General features: G+C 42.6%; 4 protein-coding genes and 8 non-coding genes across 12 annotated transcripts in view; 9 read left to right on the plus strand and 3 right to left on the minus strand.

The window, feature by feature from the left end:
• The first annotated feature begins 4,355 nt into the window (after window positions 1-4,355).
• Trnag-gcc lies at window positions 4,356-4,426 on the plus strand. Its single transcript has one exon. It is a non-coding gene; the product is annotated as a tRNA-Gly (tRNA).
• A 398-nt stretch (window positions 4,427-4,824) lies between these two features.
• Trnam-cau lies at window positions 4,825-4,896 on the plus strand. Its single transcript has one exon. It is a non-coding gene; the product is annotated as a tRNA-Met (tRNA).
• A 375-nt stretch (window positions 4,897-5,271) lies between these two features.
• Window positions 5,272-5,353, plus strand: Trnas-uga. Its single transcript has one exon. It is a non-coding gene; the product is annotated as a tRNA-Ser (tRNA).
• An 831-nt stretch (window positions 5,354-6,184) lies between these two features.
• Window positions 6,185-6,256, plus strand: Trnaq-uug. Its single transcript has one exon. It is a non-coding gene; the product is annotated as a tRNA-Gln (tRNA).
• A 466-nt stretch (window positions 6,257-6,722) lies between these two features.
• Trnaq-uug lies at window positions 6,723-6,794 on the plus strand. Its single transcript has one exon. It is a non-coding gene; the product is annotated as a tRNA-Gln (tRNA).
• Window positions 6,795-8,389: 1,595 nt separating this feature from the next.
• Trnas-gcu lies at window positions 8,390-8,471 on the plus strand. Its single transcript has one exon. It is a non-coding gene; the product is annotated as a tRNA-Ser (tRNA).
• A 5,019-nt stretch (window positions 8,472-13,490) lies between these two features.
• On the minus strand, window positions 13,491-13,563 carry Trnar-ucg. Its single transcript has one exon. It is a non-coding gene; the product is annotated as a tRNA-Arg (tRNA).
• A 3,722-nt stretch (window positions 13,564-17,285) lies between these two features.
• Window positions 17,286-17,357, minus strand: Trnam-cau. Its single transcript has one exon. It is a non-coding gene; the product is annotated as a tRNA-Met (tRNA).
• A 3,800-nt stretch (window positions 17,358-21,157) lies between these two features.
• On the minus strand, window positions 21,158-21,637 carry LOC116082023 (histone H2B type 1). Its single transcript, XM_031358825.1, has one exon. It carries the CDS (start codon window positions 21,583-21,585, stop codon window positions 21,205-21,207), a length of 381 nt encoding a protein of 126 aa, XP_031214685.1. The 5' UTR covers window positions 21,586-21,637; the 3' UTR covers window positions 21,158-21,204.
• Window positions 21,638-21,829: 192 nt separating this feature from the next.
• Window positions 21,830-22,270, plus strand: LOC116082015 (histone H2A type 1-F). The gene has a single exon (XM_031358817.1). The coding sequence runs from the start codon at window positions 21,872-21,874 to the stop codon at window positions 22,262-22,264; it is 393 nt and encodes a 130-aa protein (XP_031214677.1). The 5' UTR covers window positions 21,830-21,871; the 3' UTR covers window positions 22,265-22,270.
• Window positions 22,271-23,282: 1,012 nt separating this feature from the next.
• LOC116082012 (histone H3) overlaps window positions 23,283-25,447 on the plus strand; it is a 7,566-nt gene continuing 5,401 nt past the window's right edge. The window contains exon 1 of the mRNA XM_031358814.1: window positions 23,283-23,379. Within this exon, the coding sequence (XP_031214674.1) occupies window positions 23,351-23,379 (29 nt within the window). The 5' untranslated portion in view covers window positions 23,283-23,350. The remainder of the gene's footprint in view (window positions 23,380-25,447) is intronic.
• LOC116082011 (histone H3.1) lies at window positions 23,309-23,809 on the plus strand. The gene has a single exon (XM_031358813.1). It carries the CDS (start codon window positions 23,351-23,353, stop codon window positions 23,759-23,761), a length of 411 nt encoding a protein of 136 aa, XP_031214673.1. The 5' UTR covers window positions 23,309-23,350; the 3' UTR covers window positions 23,762-23,809.

A 25,447-nucleotide genomic window follows, 5' to 3' on the forward strand; every position in this document is an offset into this window, starting at 1 on the left:
TATGAAGCAATCATAGTTAATGCCTGTGGATAAACTGAAGCGGCCCTATATCCCATACCTGGGATTAAAATGCAAACATACATAGAACATAATCGGTTTTTTAAAGAAACCAAAACTTACTACATAGGGTTCCCACTGTAAAGCAAATATCAGGTCAGTGTCGAGAAGAGCCAGTCTTAACTGGTGATTAGGATAAGCTATGGTATTTACAAGAATAAGTCCATACTTGACCCAGGTATAGAGCGAGCTGTAAGAGTGATGGCAGTCTCTGGCTCACAGTGCAAGGGTCAAAGTGCAGGGGTCAGGCCTCAGTTCAAAGAATGTGTACACCAAACAAGGCTTGGGATAAAACACAACCCCAGAACTGATTGATTTAAGGACAAGGAGGTGCATGGAAATGCTGAAGGAGCTGAATACTGATTACATTCTAGAGAATGGATTGTATATAGAGAATGGTATGACATAAAAAAACAAAAAGACAACAACAACAAAAAACAAATAACCTGGTTTCTTTAACTTAACAAAGTAGCAGTGAGAACTTCAGTTGTTCTGTTGTATTTTGCAGCTAGGTGCAGAAGAGCATCTAAGGATTAACAAGTAACAAACAAACAGATGGAAGCTTGACCAATTCGTCATGCTTCATTGTAGCTTGAATGGAATTTTCTTCCACCATGTGTGCTCCTTTCCTCTGATGTTGTTAAGGTGCAACTGTTTTGAGCATTTGTTAAAAATGGCAGGACACTGGTCCAGAGAGACGGCTCAGCAGTTAAGGGTGACTGTAGCTCAGGACTAACTTCAACAGACTAAAGTTCAGTTCTTCAACACTCTTATCAGTCTGTTCAAAACTGCCTGGGATTCCAATTCCAGAGCATCTTTGGCACACTTCTAACCATTTTGTGCTGAGGCCAGTGTGGCCTTGGTGGGGACAGAGTGACATGGTTCCTGCCCCTGGGACAAGGCCCTGGTGGGAGCCTCCACGACTGTTGATTGCTACTGTGGGTGCAGGGCTTCTTTGTGTAATAATCTACATATTTCACATTCCTCCGAGGAATGTCCTCCCTGTTAACATTGTTAATGACTCCATGAGAATCAGACAGCATGAGCCTGGGAGGCAAAGGTGCGGCTAATGTCTCAGCAAAATGGTAAACCCTGGGACCTCCAGGACAGCTCTTAAGGCTGTGGGAAAGAACTCTAAAAACACGAGTAAGAAAATAAGTAAGAATGTCTCAACTCTGCAAAATATAAGGATGCAATATGAATTATACAAAGGCAAATAGATTCCTGAGTTCAAGGTCAGCCTAGGACAGAGTGAGGCTCCCAGGTGTGGTGGAAATGGTAATTTCAGGGCCAGGTACCTCCCAACTAGCTTATTGTCTGTGTTTAACAAAGGCAGACAGATCTCTGAATTCTTTTGCAGTGTTAAGAAAAAATGTATGCTTGCTGTCACCTAAGAATCAAAGGGCTGGGGTCACCGAATTCTGACTCGTCAGATAATCAAAAGGAAACCTGGAGTAAATGACTGGATTAATATATAAGATAAAAGGCTGGACTGTGTTCTGAAAGAGATGAGCTATCTAGAGAATTTTTTTTTTTTTTGATAAAAAGAGAGAACTGCTTGTAGAATTCACACTACACACACACAGACTCACTCACAGGGAATGGACAGAGAGACTAGCAAGCAGAACACAGGTCTTCAGCTTCGATCTGTGATTTGACTTCGTGTCCTTCTTTTTGACACTCCCAGATAGCCCTTCTCTCAGAATCCCTCTCCATGCTGAGGCTGGCCTACAAACTAAGAAATGACATTTTAATTTAATTTAATTTAATTTTATTTTTTGCTTTTTCAAGACTCAGTTTCTCTGGGTAGCCCTGAGTGCCCTGGAACTCACTCTACAAAACAATTTGTAGATCAAAGATCTGCTTACCTCTGGGATTAAAGGCATGCACTAGCACTACCCCGAGACATTTTGACTTTTTGACGTCAGAAAACTGAGTCTTAGTGAGAATCTGTCCCTAGAGCCTAGTTACTTTAGGTAACAATGCCGTTGATTTGGCTTTGCTAGCGTGGTTGAGGTCCAAACTCTCGTAAAGGAGTTCATATTTGGAGGCTATTGCTTCTGTCAATGTCATCTTTATTTTACCTCCCATGAGATTTACCAGTTTAAGTTTGTGTGTATACTTCTGCTTTATCCAGACTCATTTTTGAGTTCAGTATTTCCGTCTCCTTTTCCATCCTGACTCCAGTGTGACTTCTAGTGACCACATTTGACAAGGATATGTTAACCATACTTAATGACTCTGATATTTGAAATATTAGGTTCTGCCTAATGTATTTCTATAGGGTATTGACTCAAAGATTCAAAGAAATTCAGACTAGTCAGGCATGGTGGCACACACTTTTTATCCTGTACTCAGGAGGCAGAGGCAGCCCCATTTCTATGAGTTCCAGGCCAGATGGGGCTATGCAATGAGACTTTGTTTCAAACAAAACAAAACAAAACAAACAACAACCCCAAACAAACAAACTTCAGACTAGAAAATAGGTTTTAATTTTCAGGAGGAGGAAGAGGGATGTCTTTTGGAGTCAAGGTGTGTACTTTTCTTATTGGTATGACAGAACACCAGGAAAAAAAAAGTCAGTTAGAAGAGGAAGAAATCAGAGACATCGTGGCTATATCCCATGGACAAGGAAGCAGAGAGTGATGAACTCATGTGGTGAGCTCGCCCTCTCCTTATTCAGTCTAGAGCTCCAATCCAAGCAATGGTTTTTCCATCCTCAGGGCAGGTCTTCCCGTTCAAGTAGCCTAATTTAGACAATCTCTCACAGACATTCCTAGAAGCTTGCCTTTTCAGTAATTATAGATCCTGACAGGTAGGCAATAGTTATTAATCACGGGGAGAATTTGAGGCTAGGACCTGTATGTGTAGTTTAGGCCGGGTACGGCTTCTTCTTGATAACTGCAGATGACCTTGAACTCTGACCTGCTGTCTTACGGCCTAGGTGATGGGATTACAGGGTTGTCCCACCACATCCAGCTACAAGTATTTTAAGACATTGTAAGAGAGCTAAAGGACTGTCTATCTACAGTTTTTCTCATACACTTAATTTTTTAATGTATTTTTTTTTTAAATATTGTGGGAACTGGTATTGAATGTGAGGTTCGTAAACGTCCCAAATGGTTTACTCTCCTTATTAACACGAGTTTATTTCCCATGCGTTCATTCTAGCATTGCATTCTCCAGATATTTGCTCAGGAACCAAGATGTTTTGAGTAAGTGTTTGCTTATTCTAGGACTCCCATGAAATACCCATCAGAGTTTCAGTTGAAGACTCCGAATGACTGCTCATTGGTTTGCACGCAGCCTTTTGGGTGGTTATAAAATATTTTATACTATGTGTCCAGTAATAGGCTTCTACCCAAGAGTCAAAAGCATGATTTTGGAAGAGAAAAATTTCAGCTTACGGATGCCTTCGGATGACCAAAGTAGTCGACATCCTTCGCCCTCATGAGAAAGCCTCTATGCAGGTTAACCGTCCTTAATGTCGGACCCATATAATCTTTGAGTTTTCTTTGTTTTGCCTTGCCTTTTCTTTTTTTTCCAGATAGGCTCTGGCCAGTCTGAAATCGTTCTGTAGATCGGGGGTGGGATGTGGTTGAGTGGCGGGCGGGTCTCATTAGTTTGGGGTGGGTCTGGGATGACAGATATCTGTCTGCCTCTGTCGTTTCCATGCTGGAATAGCAGATGTAAGCCACCGCACGGAGGTTGTTTCTAAACGTTTTAATTTTATTTTTTTCTTTAAAAAACTTTGTTTTTAAGTTTTTTTTTTTATATGAGCGCCGTCGAAACTTTCCTTTATAAGCCAGCTCTTTATTCCAATTGTTAGAAATAGGTAATTAAGAACAAGTTAGGTAACTCGATCAAAATTTGAGATATTTCTCATACTCTTCGGATCTATATACCAAATTTAGAATTTAGAGAAATTTGGTTAAGCTCCAGTTCTCCCTTTCTAGGAAACTGAAACGTTTTCTGCTGTTTTAGTTTCTTTTTCTTTCTTTCTTTTGTTCCTCACTTCACAGCAGCAAAGTCACAGCTACCAAAAACACCTTGGAAGACACCGCGCTTCTCTGTTCTGAAGAACGAATAAGATAGACATACTTCTGGCTTTTATTTCATTTCTTTCAGTGAAATGAAAAACTCTATTTTTGTCTGAGATAATCTCTATTTTCAAATCAACTTTTAAAAATTGTTGCGTAGTAATTTTCTGGGTATTTTCTTTTCTCCTGATAAATTAACAGTGAAACTATACAACAATACCTATGTAAGGAGAAAGAAGAAAATCTAGTTGTCAAGTGGCATTGGTGGTTCAGTGGTAGAATTCTCGCCTGCCACGCGGGAGGCCCGGGTTCGATTCCCGGCCAATGCACTCTTCAACTTTTTGAAAAACCTCTTTTATGAAACCACCAAAATGAAACAAAACGAAAACCAAACCAAAGCAAAAAACCCAAAACACACAAGAAAAGAAGCCAAAAGGGATCTGTATCCAAAACTTGAGGGGTTTGGCTAGTTCGGGGGTTTTGCAAGTTCTGACACTGAGTGAGTGTGCCTTTTGTCCTCTAACTCGAAACAATTCTTATTGAGCTCCTGAGCTCCAGCTTCAGCTTGACCGACTTTTAGCAGGAAACATTCTAAGTCGGTGAATTCGTCCTTGGCCTTCACCTTGGTGTAGAGGTTTCCAGTCACTCTTAACAATCAATGAATTAAGAACAAATTGAATGTCTTTGTCTTTAATAAAGATGTAAAAACCAGCTTGCTTCATGTGTCAGCAGAGTGGCGCAGCGGAAGCGTGCTGGGCCCATAACCCAGAGGTCGATGGATCGAAACCATCCTCTGCTAGCCAGTGTTTTGGCTAGGTTTCAAGGAAAACCTTCAATTAGGGATATCAGAGTTTTGAGTACCGAACTTTTTGTACAAGAATCACAAAGTTAAATTTTGTAATAACTACTTATTATATTCAGTAAAGGGTCCTGAGACAGTCTGTCATTCAGGTTTCTACATTTGCGATCACTTTGTCCTGCACCTCTGTCTGTCCTGAGGACGTTCATATCAGCCAGCTGTTGGGTATAATTCCTGCCTCCAGCTTTCAGTCGCAGTGATTTTACTACGATGGCAAATAGTCTAGATCTGCCATCATATTACAGAAATAGTGTTTGAAAAATATTTATGGAATTACTTCTCATGGGAATATATCTTGTCCATATACTCACTCTTGTAGTCGTGGCCGAGTGGTTAAGGCGATGGACTTGAAATCCATTGGGGTCTCCCCGCGCAGGTTCGAATCCTGCCGACTACGTGTATGTGTTTTCTTGACATGTAAAACCTGTTCCTGCCATCAGTGTAAACATGGACACCCCCCCCCCCCCCCCCCCCCCGTTTTCTTTGCTTGAGAACAGCACTTTATTTCAATTCCATTTTCTTCTTTTGAATCTACCAAGATGTAAGGTCATGCTGGTTTGACATTGAAATATATTTCTTGTCTGAACTCCAAAACCTCGACTGCACTCGAGACACACACAGCACATCGCATGTCTACTCCAGACTGTATTTAATGTTTTGAAATAAATATTTCAAACAAATTTTCGTTTAACCTGCTCGTAGATTTTTTTTTTCCGGAAGACGAATTTCTGAGTCAAAATAGCAGACAAATTTCATTTTTTTTCTTTTTTGCTAAATTTAATTTAAAAAATAATACTATCTCTATTTAAAATACCCAGACTTTCTAAGGCGTACAGAGATTGCTGTAAAGTAATTATAAAATATATTACTAGCACTGTATAAGCAATCGATCCATTGTGACACGCGGATAAGGACAAAGAAAGAAGACAACTAAATAGGCGAAGCAATTTAGTTTATATCCTAAAGTCCTAGTCAAGTCTTTGAATTCTATACTTAGCTCCTTTTTTCTTGTGTTTGCCACGTGTCTAGGTATACCAAGAGATTTCTAGGAGTTGATACTCCTTTCTGTAGATTCCGGTGTAGGAAATGTCGGTCACTCTGGTCGAGCAAACACACAGCGCTCTTTTTTATTTTTATTTTTTGCAAGGAGCCTTCCCTACTTCATGTCGTGTCTACGTTACAAATCCGACTGTTGGTCTAATGTCTGCCAAGGTCGCCTCGCAGTACGGGCCCCATGGTGTAATGGTTAGCACTCTGGACTTTGAATCCAGCGATCCGAGTTCAAATCTCGGTGGGACCTCTCGTTAATTTTGACGCACCTCCCTCAGACTCTGTCTGTGCATCCAAAGCAAGTTCAGAAGTTAGATAGCAACCTCAGGATGTTACGTGGCATCTGAACATTTTCTCAGCTCATCTAAACCCTCCCAAGCTGTAAAATGAGATGCCTTACGTTTATATTTACCCTTATCTCTCATCTAAAGTTTTACCAGGGACCATTTTTGTTGGGAAGTGCATTTTCTAATCTGGCAAAGTTTTGTGCAGACGCGAGGATTAGGGATGCGTCTTTTTATCCTGGAGCTGAATTCTTTTGTAAAGGAGTACTCATTACTGTTGGAACGTCAGTAGATTTTATACATGAATGGAGCACGTGAGATATTTCTTGCGCTTTCTGTCTGAAGTAAACTCGGCATGAACTAAAATCTGGTTTACTTGTTGAAGTTAAACTACTTCAGGTAGTTTGTTATGGACAATGGGACTTTATGTGTGGCCCCATGGTGTAATGGTTAGCACTCTGGACTTTGAATCCAGCGATCCGAGTTCAAATCTCGGTGGGACCTTCACTCCTTTTACGTTCCTACCAGTTACTAGATCATCTTACCTTTCCTCCAGTGGGTGAGTCCTACTCAACTCTGGCCTACACTAACTGTATGTATAGTCAGAGAGTTAGCTATTCAAGTGTCGATGTCCTTTCTCAGCAATCTTTTCTTTGGGATCTCTTTAAAATATATTTTCGAATGCAAAAAGAAATGTTAGCAATAAGCTAACGTTAGTTATCAGGAGATATTCAGTGACAGTATAAGAATAACATGGTATAGTGTGTTTAATGTTATACTCTAAAATGCCATGTTATGTCCATGTTATGTTCCTCCTTCCTCTGCCTCCACACCTCAAGACTCCTTAGTCACCCATCAGCTCACCTGCAGGATGTATGCACCTAGCCACAAATGCTTCCATTTTTAAAATGTTTTCTGATGCTGTGCGACCTCACAGCTTCTCCACAGCACACTGAGGTTTTAGATTTCAATGAAATGAGGTAGAAACTTGATCAAACAAGAACAGAACATTTCACATCTTGACTAAATACGACGCTTGAACAGCCACTGAATATCTCCTGATAACTAATAATGAGAGACCACAGGTTTTACAGCCTTTCTTTCCATTGTTACCTTCTACATCAAGTCTATTCGGATACATACACAAAAGCCATTTGTATCTTATCTTTTCTTTTTGTAATAAAACAATGTTCTTTCTTAGTGTATCAGTTATACATTTTACTGATTCGGTATCTGAACAGTTTACCTGGTAGCATCCATCTAGAATGAAACCTCTTCTTGTTCCTTCCTCCACATCATTACAGCCCACGTACAAATGCCGCGAAGCCCTTTCCTACACCTTCTTGAGGAGTCTCCGAGGGTTTCTTCTTATGCGTCCTTCTTACTTGCAGAGCAACAACCCAGTTCATCTGACTGCAGATGTGTTCTTGGTGGTCTTTGCTTGGTTTGGTGTAGAAATAGACCACAGTAAGGACTGTATAAAGCGGAAATACCAAATGACCAGTTTTGTCACATTTTCCTCTATAAACTAAACAAAACAAAGTCTTCTCAGATATCCTGGCAATTCTGTGTCTCAAAGTCCACAGTCTGTTAAGAACCAACAATAATTTAACATATTCCACCTGGGCTCCTTGGAGTCTAGGATTATGCCACGTGGCAGGCATTTTTTTAAAATATTGGAAGCATATTTGGAAGCAAAGAGAGATGCATCATAACTTCAATGATGATAGAATTAATATGCATGGCCCAAAGTGACAAAATCCAATCTGAGTTTTAAAACCAGAGTCATTATAAACGATCTTCCTTATTCATTTCTCCTGCTGTGGCTTTATTAGGATCCACTTCTTCCCAGAAATTTCTTTCTTTTTCTCTGATCAAACTAAGGGGGTTATTTATAGACAGCAAAGGCTTTGGTTTCATTAACGACAGATGCGATAAAGTGATTAGACTGTGTATTTAAATCGTCTAATTAAGAAGCCAAATTAAACTAATGTAATTTTCCTTCTTTAAAAGAAAATCCCGAAACTCAAAAATAATTTTCCCCCAACCTAGCTCAAACGTACACAACATAGGACCTATCCCAAACTGATAGTCAGCGTGACGAGGTGGCCGAGTGGTTAAGGCGATGGACTGCTAATCCATTGTGCTCTGCACGCGTGGGTTCGAATCCCATCCTCGTCGTTTGGCTTGCTCATGGCTTTGTGAGCCTGAGGTTTTAGCAAACCCGGCGGTGGAGAACAGCTGTGCATTTTAACCTCATCAAATGTTTCTCTTCCAATATCTTTCTCTATGCTTCCGTTCCGTGGAGCTTGCGTGGTAGATTTCCTCCTGCTTCCTTATCGAGAACAAATTTATTCTCCCTTTCTCTTCATGTAACTCTCGATTTACTCTATTTCGTGTTTTTGACATTTCAGGCCAGTTTATAGGTACGAAGTTGTATAACCTTACAGTCTCACTCCATACCCTCACCCCACTCTTCCTTTCGCTGTTTCCTGACTTTGCTTTTTAGGAGTGGTTTCTCTTCCTCCTGCTTCTGCTCTTCTCTGGCAAAAAACTTACCAGTAGTCATTCTTTGCCTTGAATTTCCTCCCACAGAAAGCGTTGCTGTATTTTAATCGGAGATCGTCTCAGGCATTCCAGTCTCTATTTCTCCTTTCCATATCCTTACACTTATATCTTAATTTTAGCACACCAGAAACCCAGAAGTACATCACTTACCTGCTTTTGCAGCAAAATATTATGCACCCATAATAGAAGCACAAAATTGGTGGGGATCACTAACGAAGATGGTCTCTGAAAAATTTTCCTCTCTTTGTCGTTTGTCTCTTTTATAGATAAGGACATGGAAGTAGAGTTGCTCTAGATCCATCACCTAATGTGCAGAAGTCTCCCCAGCAAGTTCCAAGTTTCCAGGTTCTCAGGGGATTTCAAAGCCTCACAAGAACTGGAGATTGAGTAGCAATATGTTTTTGAGTTTTATGCACAGTATATATGGCTTGAAGACTGCTTTATTCCGATTGCCCTTGTAAATGAACGCGTAGGAGGTGACTATTCAGATTGGAAGCAGATCATCCATCGGTACCCGAGATGCTTGCTGTCAGGAACACCTGAACAGTCACATCCCTGCCTGTCCCTGCACTTTTTCTCTTTATCTTTTAAGCTTTACACATATCAAACATGTAACATATTTATACAATAAATGCTTAAAGACATTGCATGTATCTGTGTGTCTGTGTGTCTGTGTGTGTGTGTGTCTGTGTGTCTGTCTATGGAGGGATTTAAGGGATTGGAACTTTCTTTAGGTGTAATATATCTAGGGTGTTGTCACTCTTATAGTAATACCTGAGTGATACTTTTAATTGTATCTAAGTGTGTTAGAAAATAGAGAGGTGGATGCTCGGACAGTTTTGCATTTCTGAGCCTTCCATCTTTAGAAAAGCCAGGTGCAGTGGTGTCCTCCTGTAATCCTAGCACTTGGTGGGTGGAAGGAGGTGAGGTGGATTAGAAGTTCAAGAGTATCCTTGGCTACATAGGGAGTTCCAGGCCAGCCCCAGTCTACATAAAAAAGGGAAAGAGAAAGAGGGAGGGAGAGATAGATAGATAGATGGATGGATAGATAGCAAACCAATCTGAGCAAACACAGGGAAGACATTTTCAACCTGATCAAGAAGGGAGGTGACTTAGAGAGTAGAGTGGGGAAGGTAGGTAAATCCTAAGACCTCAGGCTCTGTGGGTCTCCCTCACCCTTTTGGGATGGTCCATTTGTGTCTTTGGAATGTTCTTTTCAGTTTCAATAAACCTTGCTTTCTACGGCTCTGTGTGTTTGTACCTGGATTCTTCTCAGTGAAAGAACTGAATATAGCTCTGGTAACCCCAGCACCCATTAGCCTTTCAACCGCAGATAGAATACCTGGTGCTTTAGACTAGATTTAGTTCAAGCACTGAAGACCCATCCCTGAGACGCAGGAATGCATCACTTCTTGTCACTAGTGGGCACTGTTGAGTGCTTAGGGGTTAGCAATAGACACAACTAGCCATGTCTGAGTAATTGTTCCTTGGTTTCTTCCTTTTGTTATTGCTGGGGATCAAGCTCAGGTCTTCATTTAGTGACAGGTAAGTGCTCTACCATGGGGGAGAAAATGCCCAGGTCCTAAATTATTTCTAAAAATAGAAACGAGTATAATAAATAGTTTGGCATTTACCTGCCCCCAAATGAACTTCACTCTTGGAAGGAGTGTTAATTAGACAGGTTTCCCCATAAGGTCATTGACCATTCACATCAGAAACTTAAAGCCTGTTCTCAGGCTTTAAGTTTCATCCCAGCATTTGGGAGGCAGAGGCAGGAGGATCACCTTGAGTTCTAAGCCAGCCTTGGCATTATATATCCTTTTGAATGTAGAAATTATTTCAGTTTATTTTACCCAGAAGGTTTCACTCTGTAGGCTAAAGGGGACTTTAATCAGAAGCAAGTGATAACACAGGTTAAAAGTACTCTATCAAGGGTGACAGTGGGCCACGTGCAGGAAAGAGTCCTCCAGGGGCTGTGTCCCTAAGTTTTCTATGAAGGACACAGGGAAAGTGGTATGGGATTAGATGAGGACCTAGCAAATGTGTATCCTTAACAAAAATACAGCTATGTCAAAGACTCCAGTGCCTCAGATCCATGGGAATAACAAGAGCCTTCCTTGATTGAGCTCTGAGGACTGGAAGAGCCTTCCTCTGGTCAAGATTGACCTTTAGCTAATTGAATGCAGAAACTATTAACCTCGGCTTCCTCCGCATTTTTACAGCTTAACATTGCTTCCCTATAGAAACTTTCTAACAAAAGAAGATAAACCTGCCTTCCCTCCCCACCCCCAGCTATATCTAACAAATCCATTCATTTCCTGGTTGCTCTTCATGCATCTCATCAGAGTGCACAATCTATGCCATCCCAGCTTTTCTGTATGCATGCCTGTTATTTGTTCTCCCCATAGTGGATCCGATTAGGACAATGCTAAGATGTGCAGGTCATTGCAATGTGCATATATTTACTGGTTGTAGGAATGTATAATGCAGCACTGCTTATAACTGTAATCATTAGTAACATAAATAACAGGTTGGTCACATGCATTATGGTAAACATTAGGCCATAAAAAATTATAAGACAGAAAAGTACAAAGTGTGCGTTGTATGAAAGTACATGTAGAAAAACCACAATGAAAACGCTGAGAAAGCTGGTAAGTAAATATTTATATTTTTCCCATTTATCTTTAAAAAACATCGAATATTGTCTTTTAGCCCTCTACTTATCCCAAGTAAATGAAACTACAGCAATGTTAAACAAATGGTAAATAGGATAGATTGCTACAGTTGTGTCTTGGGAAGAGTGCATTCAAATATTTAAATCACCTGCTCTTGATCTGACTTAGTGGTGGATCAAAGGAAAGTGTTACATGGAGGATAGCTAACAAATTTGTTTAAAATTCAAGAGCAACTTGCTTAGCAAGAGCAAGGCCCTGAATCTGGGGTTTGGTCCCCAGAACTGCCAAGGGAAAAACTGGTCAAAATTGCTGGTTGTGGAGGAGTGGTGGCTCTCTGGCGCCCTCATGTGGCTGGGCTGAAGCATTGCTTGGCTATGGGAACTGAGAATGCTGCAGAGAGCCTACAAAAGCCTAGCAGCGAGATTTGCATTTTGGAAGCTATGGATGAACTTCGTAGATATTTATGTGCAAGTTTCTGTGAGCAGCAGTTTCTAACTTTCTTGGGTAAACAGCAAGGCATATGGTTGAAGGATCCTATGGTATGGGCGATAGAATCCGGGTCCTGTTGGTGATAAGCAGGTGCTCCTTCACCGAGTGACCTGTTCCCTGTCTGACCTTTTATTGAACATTTCACTTGATCTAATTATTTTCCTTTTAGCAATAAAACAACGACCCACAGAGACATACCCTCAGTTAGGCAAAATGGAATTCAGTGGTTTATTACAACGAAGGAGGCAAAATGTAATGGTGAATCAGCTGATTCCGTAACTATTCGTGGATAGCCTGGTCATTTTTATCTAGCTGAAGCAATAATGTAAGGCTATAGCTATATGTGGGAAAGTAGTGGTCGTCACATGGAGTCAGGCTGGGATGGGCCTGTGGTTAGGACATTTAGCTATTTGTTAATGCTTCTGTTTTACTATCAATTGATGATGGCTTGTTTGCCATCCCTTCGTTCCTTTCCCATTCTCCTCTCCCCCCATCCTCTTGTTTCCTTCCCTTCCCCCTTCTTTTTACTACCTTCCCTTCTTCCTTCCCTTTTCTTTTTCCTTCTTCCCCTCCCTCCCCATCTCCATTCACCGTCCATGTATCTCGAAAGAGCTTCAGAGCGAGTGTGTGTGTGTGTGTGTGTGTGTGTGTTTCTGAGCAACACGTCTCACGTAGTAATCAAAGGGTGTAAATACTATATTTTCTGAATTTGGGACAAATTTCTAGCGTCAAGTGACCGCTGAACACTCAGGGTGCTCGAGCTGGTTCTACTTTACCAGTTTTCCTCTGTGATGTTTCTTAGATGGGACACGTCTTTTCTTTCTGTGCAATAGAGAGAGAGGAAAAGGGGGACTACTTTGGTTCAGACAGGTTTTTATTTTCTTAGATCAGAGTCCCATTTCTGCCAGGCATGATGAGCAGGCCTGAGTACGTGGTACTGACAGGAGGTCAGCCTGTACTACTTGAAACCCTATCTCAAAGCACAACAAAAATGCAGAGATGCGGCTTATTCAGCCCTGCAAATCTGAGGCCCACAGTCTAAACCTGGGAGAATCTGACAATTCAAGATACCCGAAGACTTCATTTCAGTTGACTCTTGTCTTTCTCGAACTCAAGTCTTCGCAGTGCTTCTCAACCTGGGGGTCGCTATCCCCGGAGTGCGAATCGCATATCAAGATATTTAAATTAAGATTTATAACTGTAGGAAAATTACAATTATGAAGTAGCAAGGAAATAATTTTATAGTTGGGAATCACCACAATAAAAAGAACTGTATTAAAGGGTCTCAATATTAGGAAGGTTGAGAACTTAAGGTGTTCGAAAATGGTCTCCCCTTTCCCTTTGACCGAAGCAAGCAAGAATTTCGGAAAACTCGGACAACGAGGGAGTCTTCTTTTATTTTTCGACCGGACGTTACAATTTAACTTATAGAGATTAGAGGGAGAAAGAAAAAAAAAAAAAAGGTAAGTAACCACGAAGGGATTCGAACCCTCAATCTTCTGATCCGAAGTCAGACGCCTTATCCGTTAGGCCACGTGGTCACAGAGACCGTTTTTGGCCATATCATTTAGGAAGTGAAAGGAACGGTCTGCTGGGCTTTGCGCATTGTAAAAGGTAATGCAGTCCGCGCCAGGAGATCGTATGGATTATTTGAGGCCACAGGGTCAGATTTAGAAAAACACTGGGACTGAGTTATTTTTGTATTGTAATTCATGGCTAAGCAAGTAGTTTGCATATACTGAGAACTGCTTCTCTATTAATGCTCGTCATTCACAAACTCATTTCTTACCGATCATCTGGCGTGACAGAGCCACCCTCCGTGTTCTACTTTTGTTGATTCCTTTAACTTGATGCCACAGCACTTTTCAAGGTATATACTGTTCATTTCAAAAAGAAAACAGTACTTTTTGGGGGGATCCTCTGGTGTGTTGATGGGTCCAAGGTCATTTATTGCTATTTGTAAATTAGCTTTCATTAAGAAGTGAAAAGATTCAAAGTTAGGAATACAAACAATTTTGACTACTATCATTTTTTTACAGTTAATTTATGAATACAAATGGTATTATAATAATTTTAGAGAAGAAACATTCATAGAATTCATGATGCTCTTATGATTACTAAAAAAGCAATTACTGGAGTTCAGAAAGGGGGCCTTTTACACAGCTTTTCTTTCCTGTCAGTAGGATAACATCTGGAAATAGGAAGAATGAAATAGAAACATGAATTCTTTACACACGTTTGTTCTGGAATTCCACAATCATCTATCAGCTTTGTTCACACAGACACACTCTTTGGTTCTGCAAAAGTTGACTTTGGGATGTAACAGGCCCTGCGACCCTAGCACAACTGACTCCATAATTGAAAAGCCATTCAGGCTGCAATAGGTTGGCGCCAGCTGTCAAAACTAAAACAAAAACTCAACCCATCAAAGTCCATAGTTCTGGGAGAATCCCTGAAGGTACCACCCTTGTTTTCTGGCTTCTGTAGTTCTGCTTCTGGTTAACTGTTCTTCATAACTGAAGTATGTCAACCTGGGACATGGTTTTTGTGCTTAAAAAGCTCACCCTGAGAAAGGCTCAACACTACTCTGTGATCCGGAGCACACAGTGTAGTCACTGGTCGACTAAGAGAGACTTTCTATTGGCTAAATCCCATGTCTGAGAAGAACACCCCACAACAGAATGATGTTCTCTTTCTTCCTGGAGTTGGAGATTTCTAGAAAAGCTGCTCGGATGCTCAGATGGTACGCGTGGCTTAACCACCATGGGAAACAGTGGCACAGCTGGTGAGAATTGTTGATTGACTTCTTATTAGTCTTCATGACTTTTATTTCTGCTGTTGCAAAAAAAAAAAAATTGTGTTAACTAAATGGACTCAGCAGGTTGTATTTATGTACATGCATATATTTGTAATAATAATAATAGAGGTCATGAATTTCACAGGGATTGAGAAGGTGCGTATGGGAGGAGTTGGAGGGTGGGGAGTTTTTTTTTTTTTTAAATAAAAGAACTGCAAAGCCAGAAAACAGCCGTCCTCACAGTTCTTGTTGAGTGGGATGGAGGAACATTTGGAAGGCTGAAATGTGGGTGTGTTTAAGATCTGTTTGGCTAAGTCTGTGTATGAAATATTAATGTAGAGATAACCATTTTAAGATGGTCACTCTTGCATAGTTTAATATAGATAGCTCCAAACATACACATTGAAAAAATCCCAGACAGCCTATATTAGGTGCCTTGTGTTCTGCTCTCTCATGCCATTTCCAGTGGTTGAAGAGATGATCTGCAACCCCTTCTCATTTCGGAACCACCTCCTTCCCCTTTTACTCTCTCACACTGAATTTTTGTAGTTGCGAGTGCTTAGTTCTCATGCGTACGTTCGTTTGTTTCTTTTGCCTAGAACGCTTTTCTTAGCTTTTCTATCAATCACTTCCTTACCCAAGTTTCTTGGCAAAATCCACCCCTTTGCCTGGCCTATAAATGCCAGTGTGATGGCTAAAGAAATGATTTTATGCTAGACATCCATCTAGCTGTTTGTCTCTGACTCCAGTCCCTGAAAGATAAGTCTCAGTAACTTTGACTCAGTGACCCCCTACAAAACTGAAGAGCCCTGCCTCCCTATTTGTTACTATATGACTTCTGTAACTGGCTTACACGGATACCCAAGGATGGCTTTGAGTTGGCTTAACCACTTAACTTGGCAGAACAGAACGGTTTTTGCTTGCTTGTATAGATATTAAAGGTCTTGTTATTTTCTCCTTTGAAACTATTTCCCCATAGCCTGCCTTCAGGGCAAGCTCAGATTTAGCTCAGAGATTGTATGTCCTGTTAGCAGTTGATCAATACAGTTTGCATTTATAATCCAATTGACTCTATGGTCTTTTCCCAGTGGTTATACACTCCATAACACCGGGGCAAGGATATGGGAGCAGAACTTCTCTATTTAATGTTCAGTTCTATAGATTAGTGCCATGGTGATGAGCCTTGGCCATACACTAAAAAGTACAATCTGGGAATGTTCACATAGTTATATTCTCCATCCCTGAAGCATGGAGTCACTATGATCCATGCTGGTGGCAGATTTAATGTAGCATTGAGTTTATGACCAGTAAGCATGTGGTCGCTGGGCAACCAGCTCCCTGGAACTACTTGGACTCCTGTTCAATGGACTTTGCTAGACTGACATAGCTGCTACATACTCCTGTGGCTCTCAGTTCAGAGAAGAATGTCTGTCACTATGGAGGAGAGGACAAGAAAGCCTTCTCCAGCCTTCACCTTTGTGACAGTCTTTTCCTGTATTGTAATCTTTCCTGTAATTCTAACTGCACTCACATGCAGTTATGGGATGGCTTCCTCAAGTCACTGAACTAATGGGTGGTTATGAGGCTGAGATTAATCATTGGTTTTATTCATGCAGCTCATAAAGTAGTTCTTTAAAAATTTCACTTTTTAAAAAATGTCTGAAGCAAAAAAGAGGGGAAAAATAAAAAAAGGGTCTGAACTTGACCTTACTCCTGTTTAAGTGATCCAGTGAAGAACTATTTTAAAAAGACACAGTAAGCCTTGTTGGTAGAGGCAAGAGGGGTATTTCAAGGTCACTGAAAACAGAGTAACCCAAAATATCTGTATTGATTCTAGGCGACTTACTGTTTCTTTTTTTTTTTCCTGTGTTTTAACTTCTAGGACATATAAAATTTGAACAGGAATCCTTACTGTGACAGAAATAAAACAGGCGGTGGTTATAAAACTTGAAAAAATAAACATAGAGAATAGCAATAGCTGAGCAAAATGATTTATCTTTGTGAGAGTGGAGTTTAACAGGACTAATGTCGGTAGCAGAAGTCGTTTTCTCAGTCAGACTTCAACTGAAGACGCCACATCCTCCCTTAACTGCACACTTTCCTCAAAACACTACCTACTGCTGTCAAGCTAAGACTCTAGTAATTGCAAAGAATATCTACAAGGACTGTTCAATGCATTTATAGTCAATCGCCAGAACCTTGAAAAATTAAAGCTTTATGAATTATGTATGGAAGAAGCTGAACTTTGTTCCTCTGCTCTTACCCCTGTATTCGCCTTTGTTTAGTGATTTTAGGCTTTATTGGGCAAAGATAAGCCAAAATAAATCTTATCAAGAGAACACATTATTTACCACTTGAGCGTCCATTAAAAAGTTTCAGCCCCGTTTTGCAGAGATCGATTTGACTTTGTAACTACAAAACAAATTTAAAATAACCTGGAAGAGTGGGGAAAAAAAAGTCTTCAACTAGCAGAGGATGGTTTCGATCCATCGACCTCTGGGTTATGGGCCCAGCACGCTTCCGCTGCGCCACTCTGCTACCGCGTGGTTAGACCTTGTTAACACTATACTTAACTTTTTTTGCTGGCGTTGTACACCTACTTCATACAAAAGCCTGTAGGAAGGCACCTAACTAACTTTGTCTACATAAAGGGTGCTATTTGTTGGGAATAATATCGCTATTGAATGAAAGCGAAAGCAAAATTTGGAGTAGAGTAGCAAATATTAACATACTAGTAAATAATTCGACAAAGGAGAAAATGCACGTCAACTGATAAATCTTAGTGACCAAGCACGCATTTACCTGCGCGAAGACTTTGGATCATGTTTGTCCTGAAGTCGAGATAGTGGAAGAAATGGTGCTGTTTTCTCTAGTGTTTAGTCCTGTACAGCAGGAAATAAAAACGTGGGAAGCGAGACCTCACATGCACCCTACATCAGCATTTGTGATAGCTTGGTTCACCAAAGATCTGCTGTCTTTCTAAATATGTTGCAAATGACAAATGTGCATTGTTAAAGAAATTCTTTAGTCTGAACTAGTTAAAATGCCCAGAAAGTCCTGTTTGGGGACAAAGGATCCAGCTCAAGGAGAGAGAGAAAAAAAAAAACCCATAACGAACGTTGGTGACGTCATTAGGCATGAGCAGTGCCAGGGGCGGAGCGAGTGCGCACGATGTCTCAGTCTTCAATCAGGTCCGAAAACCCTGCATATAAGGAATGTGCCTGTGCCTTCCACCCTGTTGCGGTCTTCTGTACAGCAGCTTCAACATGTCTGGTCGTGGCAAAGGCGGAAAGGGTCTCGGAAAAGGCGGCGCCAAGCGCCACCGCAAAGTTTTGCGCGACAACATCCAGGGCATCACCAAGCCCGCCATTCGCCGCCTGGCCCGGCGCGGAGGGGTGAAGCGCATCTCCGGCCTCATCTACGAGGAGACCCGCGGTGTGCTGAAGGTGTTCCTGGAGAACGTGATCCGCGACGCCGTCACCTACACGGAGCACGCCAAGCGCAAGACCGTCACCGCCATGGACGTGGTCTACGCGCTCAAGCGCCAGGGCCGCACCCTCTACGGCTTCGGCGGCTAAGCGACTCTTCGCGTCTAACCTCACAAAGGCCCTTTTCAGGGCCGCCCACATTTTCATATTAAAAGAGCGAACATGGATCGTTTGCCTTTGAGATTGTGCAGGATTGTCTGGACAGGTCTTAAGTTGGTTGACAGACCTAAGTAATTCGGGAAACGTGCATTTAGGTCCTTGTCTAGGTGGAGCGGGTTGCAAGGACAAAGCGCAGAGCTAGCGGATGCGCAGATGGGACAAAAGCATGGGGCGGGCCCGGGTGCACAGCACCGACGGTGGTTGGCTGTTTCTGTGCTTTGGCGCGTCTGCGCAGACGGCGGAAATCCGGCTTCAAACAATGTCGCCTTTCGTGTCCTGGAGATCCATGCGGTGTAGGGTTTTCTGCTACTCATGGCGGAGGACAGGCGTTTACTTAGAGGGAGGAATGTTTTATTAAAGTTGGGCATTAGAATTTAAAAAAAATATTGGTAGTCGTAGTATGCACCTTTTATGGGAACATCCTAACCTTTTTAACATATAGGAGTGCATCCATGACTGATGTCTTAAAATCTAAGACAGTATAGGCAGTTTTGATATTTTCGATGTGGTCTACGTGTGTATCTATAGGAATTTCGTTTCAGCCAGGAGTTACGGTAAGATTTGAGAGTACTGTACACCGAAAGTTGTGCTAAATGTCTTTGATTTCTTAAAGACAAAAGAAAAAACTCGATAGAAAAGATACTTTTCTTCATGGTCAGCAATCTACTTGTATGGTTATACTATGAAATCAAGAAAATTCAGGGTGTTAATGTGATATTTAACATTTACTCTGTGTGTGTGTGTGTGTGTGTTAGTGAATGAGCGAACAGTTTGTAGGATTTTGGATCTCTCATTCCCACCCAGGATCCAACTCAGCGTAACAGGCTTTGCAGCAATCACTTTAATTGTTTAGCCTTCTCGCTGTCTGTTTATCATCATCGTCATTGTCATTATGATACCAACCACCAGTTGTTTTTTTTCTTTTTTCTTTTTATTTTTTGAGACCGTGTTTATCGGTGTAGCTCTGGATGCCCTTGAACTCACTCTTGTTGACCAGGCTGGACTCGAACTCCGGTACCCCTGCCTCTCTGTCTCTCCAGTCCTGGGATTAAAGGCCAACCCCAGCACCTCCTGTTTTTCATCTTGTTTTTAAAGATTAGGGTTCTGTGGGTAAGTGAAAAGAATCATATACTATTGGAGGTTAACTTGTTTGAGGAAGAAAAAATAATCTGAGGCTTGAAAAAAATAATCTGAACACAACATGTATCAGCAACTCTTCTGTGTTCTGGAATTTATAGGTATGAATAAATGTCCATGTGCTCAAGAGGGTAGGGGGTGCTGGATTCCCTGAAACTGGGGTTTAAGGCAGTAGTGAGCCACCACCATGTACGTGCTGAGAATGGGCTCCGAGTGCTCTGAAAAAAGCAGCCTGTGCTCTTAATGAATGAGTGAGGGGTTCCTTGTTCATTTTGTTGGAGTTTGCTCTCATTGAGGTGGGAACTACTGTAGGGATTTGAGCTGAGAACAGGCAAGATCTGAGTTAAATTTAAAAACAATGATGAAAACTAGTGTCAAGGAAAAGTACTAAGGAGGCTGCAACAGCTATTCAGGTTGTGGATGACGTTGGTTTGGGTCAGTGGTCTGGGCTGTGGAAAGGAGTTAGTTTCCAGGTTGTGGATGATGTTGGTTTGGGTCAGTGGTCTGGGCTGTGGAAAGGAGTTAGGTTCTGTGTATGGTTTTGCAGGTTTAAGATCTACCCTTAAACAATTATAATTTTAATTTGACCAAAAATGGGACTATGGGCAATACTAAAAATAGTGAAGGTTGGAGTTAGAGGTGCCTTGATGGTAGTTAAGAGAGTCTACTGCTTTTGCAGAGGACCAGGATTCAGTGCTCACTACCTACTTGGTTGGCTCACATCATGTGACTTCAGTTCCAGGGGATCCATACCTACATAAAGACATGCACATACTTAAAAATAACTCTTTAAGAAAAGAAGTATTAAAATTAAAGCCAACAGTTCTCTCTCTATTTTTAAATATACTCTTCAGCCTAGCCTGGATGCTTACCCAAATGCTAGTGTCTCACGCAGGAGCAAGCTTTTCCTTTTATTTAGCCTTTTTCTAATTAATTCTTGTTAGATCTAGTTAAGTCAGTGGAGTCCTGTAAAGGCCTTAGGTGGAGGCTGAGGGGAAACACTTTTAGAGGTATAGGATCTAGGATGTCCCCAAATATGAAGGGAAGTTGAACTGTTAGAAAAGAATTGCTCACAGGACCAGGTGAAGAACTCTGCACAGGATTAACAAAACTGCCAGAGTCTCATTAAAGCCATAGGCTAGACTTCTCTCTGAGACAGACTGTCTTCCTCATCGGTTACCATTATACTGAATGCAGTTCTGAATTATTCCCTCTGAAGCAGTCTCTTAACCCTAAATAGAAGATACACTGTAATTTCTGCACAACATTCCTGAAATTACGAGTTGAGGCCTGACAGTGACTGCACCAAGAGAATCTCCTGTTGTGCTTCAAGCCTCTGTAACCTGTACAGGGTAAAACCTAAAAGTTGACTAAGCAGGATACATTGTATCCAAAAAGTGGGCTGTTTAAAAAACTCAAACCATCAAATGGATCACAGAAGACACTGGTGATGGGACACTTAAGTATATTCCTACACATAATTCTGCAGATGTGATGGTAGTCATTTTCCCAGTGGACACTAATCAGCATTAAAGCTCTGATTCTGAAGTCTTGAGTGGCTCTGAAAAGAGCCTTTGGGTTAAGAGCTAAACTCTGCGCGCTCACTTGGAGCTGGTGTACTTGGTGACGGCCTTGGTGCCCTCGGACACGGCGTGCTTGGCCAGCTCCCCGGGCAGCAGCAGGCGCACGGCCGTCTGGATCTCCCGGGACGTGATGGTCGAGCGCTTGTTGTAATGCGCCAGGCGCGACGCCTCGCCTGCGATGCGCTCGAAGATGTCGTTCACGAACGAATTCATGATGCCCATGGCCTTGGAGGAGATGCCGGTGTCGGGGTGCACTTGCTTCAGCACCTTGTACACGTACACCGAGTAGCTCTCCTTGCGGCTGCGCTTGCGCTTCTTGCCGTCCTTCTTCTGCGCCTTGGTCACGGCCTTCTTGGAGCCCTTTTTCGGGGCGGGAGCGGACTTGGCGGGCTCAGGCATAGTGAACACGAAAAGACACACACAAAAAGGAAGAAAAAGATGTTGGAACTTCTGGAGTCCTCTCTGTTATTTAAACAAAGCGGAGGTAATCCTTGTTAGAGTCTGCAATCGTCATGTGTTAGCTAACCAATCACAAGCAGTATTTTCCAAATACACGATACCATTGGTTTAGATAAAACTGTATGTGTAGCCAATGAAATCATCCCGTTTTCGCGCCAGGCGTTGACTATAAGATTGGTGCTGTGGCTGCTTCATTCTAAGCTGAACAGATTCTGACAGCGTGACAATGTCTGGTCGTGGCAAACAAGGAGGCAAGGCTCGCGCCAAGGCCAAGACCCGCTCTTCCCGGGCCGGCCTGCAGTTCCCCGTGGGCCGCGTGCACCGGCTACTCCGCAAGGGCAACTACTCCGAGCGCGTGGGCGCCGGCGCCCCTGTGTACCTGGCGGCCGTGCTGGAGTACCTGACGGCCGAGATCCTGGAGCTGGCGGGCAACGCGGCCCGCGACAACAAGAAGACGCGCATCATCCCGCGCCACCTGCAGCTGGCCATCCGCAACGACGAGGAGCTCAACAAGCTCCTGGGCCGCGTGACCATCGCGCAGGGCGGCGTCCTGCCCAACATCCAGGCCGTGCTGCTGCCCAAGAAGACCGAGAGCCACCATAAACCCAAGGGGAAGTAAACCAGTGAGCGGAACATTTATTTATTTTTTTAAAAGCCCAAAGGCTCTTTTCAGAGCCACCACGTCTTCATATGAGAGTCTAGTAACCAAAGATGCTTTTTACCTGGTTTGGCAAACCCAAATTGTTATTAGCGCAGCGCAAAAATACTGATAGGCTGAGGTTTTTCTTAAGCAGCTGCTTTGTCTTGAGGCTCACGCAGAGAAATACTGGATGTAGCACAAACATAGGTTTACTTTTTGTACAAAATTTAGCTCTTAGTCCTTTACATCGTCTTATTAATATTGTTCAGGAGAGGCGGCAGACTCTAGACGTCTGAGACTGGGGAGGGGGGGCTTACGAAAAATTGTTAGGTAGGCCTTTACAGTGCTACTGTACTCTGGCTACTTGACATGTATTTCCTGTTACATTACTGCTCGCTTTGTGTCACTTTAAACACTACCATGTGGAGCAAGAATATATTTAGTTTCCGAGTCCGGGCAAAGGAACTAGGTGCACATTTTACACATCAAATCAGACCCAGCCTCCGTCGCTCGCTGCCACCCTTGATTTGACAAGCCTCAGTCCTTGGGGCCAGAGAACTCATCCAAGAGCAGTTTCCCAATAAACCTGTCTTTCATATATTCTAATCTGGCTTGGATTGGCTTATTTCACCGGCTGAAAAATAACACACCGCGTTGCAGTCCAGGCACAAGAAGCAGAAAAATAAAACCAAAGGGAGGTAGAGAACATATTTTTCAGAGTAGTTTCTGGGATCTCTAGGGTCATGACATTTCAAAGTCAAGATTTCTTTGTCTGATATTCTTTATGCGGGTAGACACAAGACGCGGGGTGGAGACCAATTTAAGAAAGCTCGGGTGCGCCAGACTAAAACATCCTACCAGTGTGCAAGAGGTAACCAATCACCATCTGAACTCCTCATCCAATAGAATTAATGCGCGGGACCTTTGAAAAGCAGACAAGCCTATTAGGATGCTTCTCTGTGGGGAGGAGAGGTACGCGTGTCTTGCGCCTGCGCGAAAGCAAGCGTACTTAAAGGCAACGGTTGCGCTGGTTAGCTATCTCTTTTTTCCCTACGGTTCGCTGCAATGGCTCGTACGAAGCAGACCGCTCGCAAGTCCACCGGCGGCAAGGCCCCGCGCAAGCAGCTGGCCACCAAGGCCGCCCGCAAGAGCGCCCCGGCCACCGGCGGCGTGAAGAAGCCCCACCGCTACCGCCCCGGCACTGTGGCTCTGCGCGAGATCCGGCGCTACCAGAAGTCGACCGAGCTGCTGATCCGCAAGCTGCCGTTCCAGCGCCTGGTGCGCGAGATCGCGCAGGATTTCAAGACCGACCTGCGCTTCCAGAGCTCGGCCGTCATGGCTCTGCAGGAAGCCTGTGAGGCCTACCTTGTGGGTCTGTTTGAGGACACGAACCTGTGCGCCATCCACGCCAAGCGTGTCACCATCATGCCCAAGGACATCCAGCTGGCTCGCCGCATCCGCGGGGAGAGGGCATAAGGAGTTCTGTCATCCACACAACCACTTCAAAGGCTCTTCTTAGAGCCACCCATCTTCCAGAAAAAGAGCTGTAGCGTTCTTTAAAAACTTGTGGGTGGGTTTTAAGTCAGTCTCATTTGTGAACGAGCTAGGGCTCGTTAACTTTGATCAAAACGATCGGTCAAATATGCAGATGTTTGGTAAGTGCAGGGTATTTGCCTTTATGTGCGCATGCGTTGTCCTCAAGGACACTAGGTCCACATTGCTGAGGCTTTTCTCTGGATTCCTTGGTATCTCTTTCCTCTAGCATGGAAATTGCACTCCTAATTAGGCTAAATTATAGTCCATCTAAAGACTGGGATATAAAACCTTGGTCCATGGTTACAGTATTTGGTTAGGCATTTACCGAAAGTAAGAATGAAAGTTTCAGTTGCAGATATGTTTACTTTGTAATTGTGGACCACTTCTGAAGGACAGAACCAACAATACTGTATCCCCCCTCACCCCCAAAATTATCTGGTTTTCCAAACTTCAAAGGGTAACTTAGGGATTTACTATTCACTTTATAGCTTGCCTAGTCTATCTACCCCCCCGCGCCCCCCTCTTAAAAATGGACTCATTCATAGCCTGGCCCGCAGCTAGCTTTGTAGATCAGGCTGGTCTGTACCTGGGAGATATGCCTGTTTCTCCTACCATATGCTGGGATTAAGGTGTATATATGTCTTGCCCTCCTTTGGGCTTTTTTGAGATTCTTAATCTTCATGGTTCTTTAGTTACTTGTTTCAGTTGGCTTAGTAATCATCACTCTGAGAAAACAGCCACCTGGACACTGAATTTGCCTTATGTTATCATGATCACAATGGTATATGATATGGAAATTTGAAGGCTGGCCTTTAAGGAGATGTGCTAGTGGCAGTGCATGATGGAGAAAGTTTGATCTGTGGAAGCTGAAAACTGTTTTCTGAACAATATTCCATGGAGAATCTCGAAGATAAAGCTGGTAACTTTCACTTGTCTCCTACACTTTCACCTTTCTCCACTCTACAGAACCTTCTGAATTTATTCCACAAGTATCCAATAGCCTTCAGAATACACTCTTTCTTTGTAAAGAGACAATGATCCGATTCTTTCCCACCAAGCATTTTGGTTTTGCTTTTTAAAATACTTAATAGAGTTGATAAACAAATGAACAAGTGAGTCTTGCTATCTATCTATCTATCTATCTATCTATCTATCTATCTATCTATCTATGGTCCCTGTGTGTAGCACTGTATGATGGGATTAAAGGTGTGTGACCAGGCTGGCCTGGAATTCACAGATTTACTTTGCTCTGATCCCCAAATAAGGGATTAAAGGTGTGTAGTACAACAGCATGCAGTAGATCCAGAATCTTAATATTGCCCGAGTTCCAGTTAGCTTATCAAGTCATGAGTGGTAGTGATGTCCTGGATGATGCAGAGGCTAAAAGTTTATATCTACACATAAAATGTGCTTTGTTGAAAAACTACAGGGGCCTTGCTGCAACATTTTTTGTTTAAGCTTTTAAAGACATTGACAGTGATAAGATAAAATGCAATGGGGGGTTTGGGGTAACTCTGGTGGACAGTGCCAAGGGGTGCCCCTGAGAAATACAGATTTAGTGTAAGAGGTTTATGGGGAAGAAGAGGGAGAGCTAGATAGAGGTAGACAGATGGGAACGGGGGGGGG

The sequence above is a fragment of the Mastomys coucha genome, unplaced genomic scaffold, assembly GCF_008632895.1.
Source record: "Mastomys coucha isolate ucsf_1 unplaced genomic scaffold, UCSF_Mcou_1 pScaffold7, whole genome shotgun sequence".
Lineage (NCBI taxonomy): Eukaryota > Metazoa > Chordata > Mammalia > Rodentia > Muridae > Mastomys > Mastomys coucha.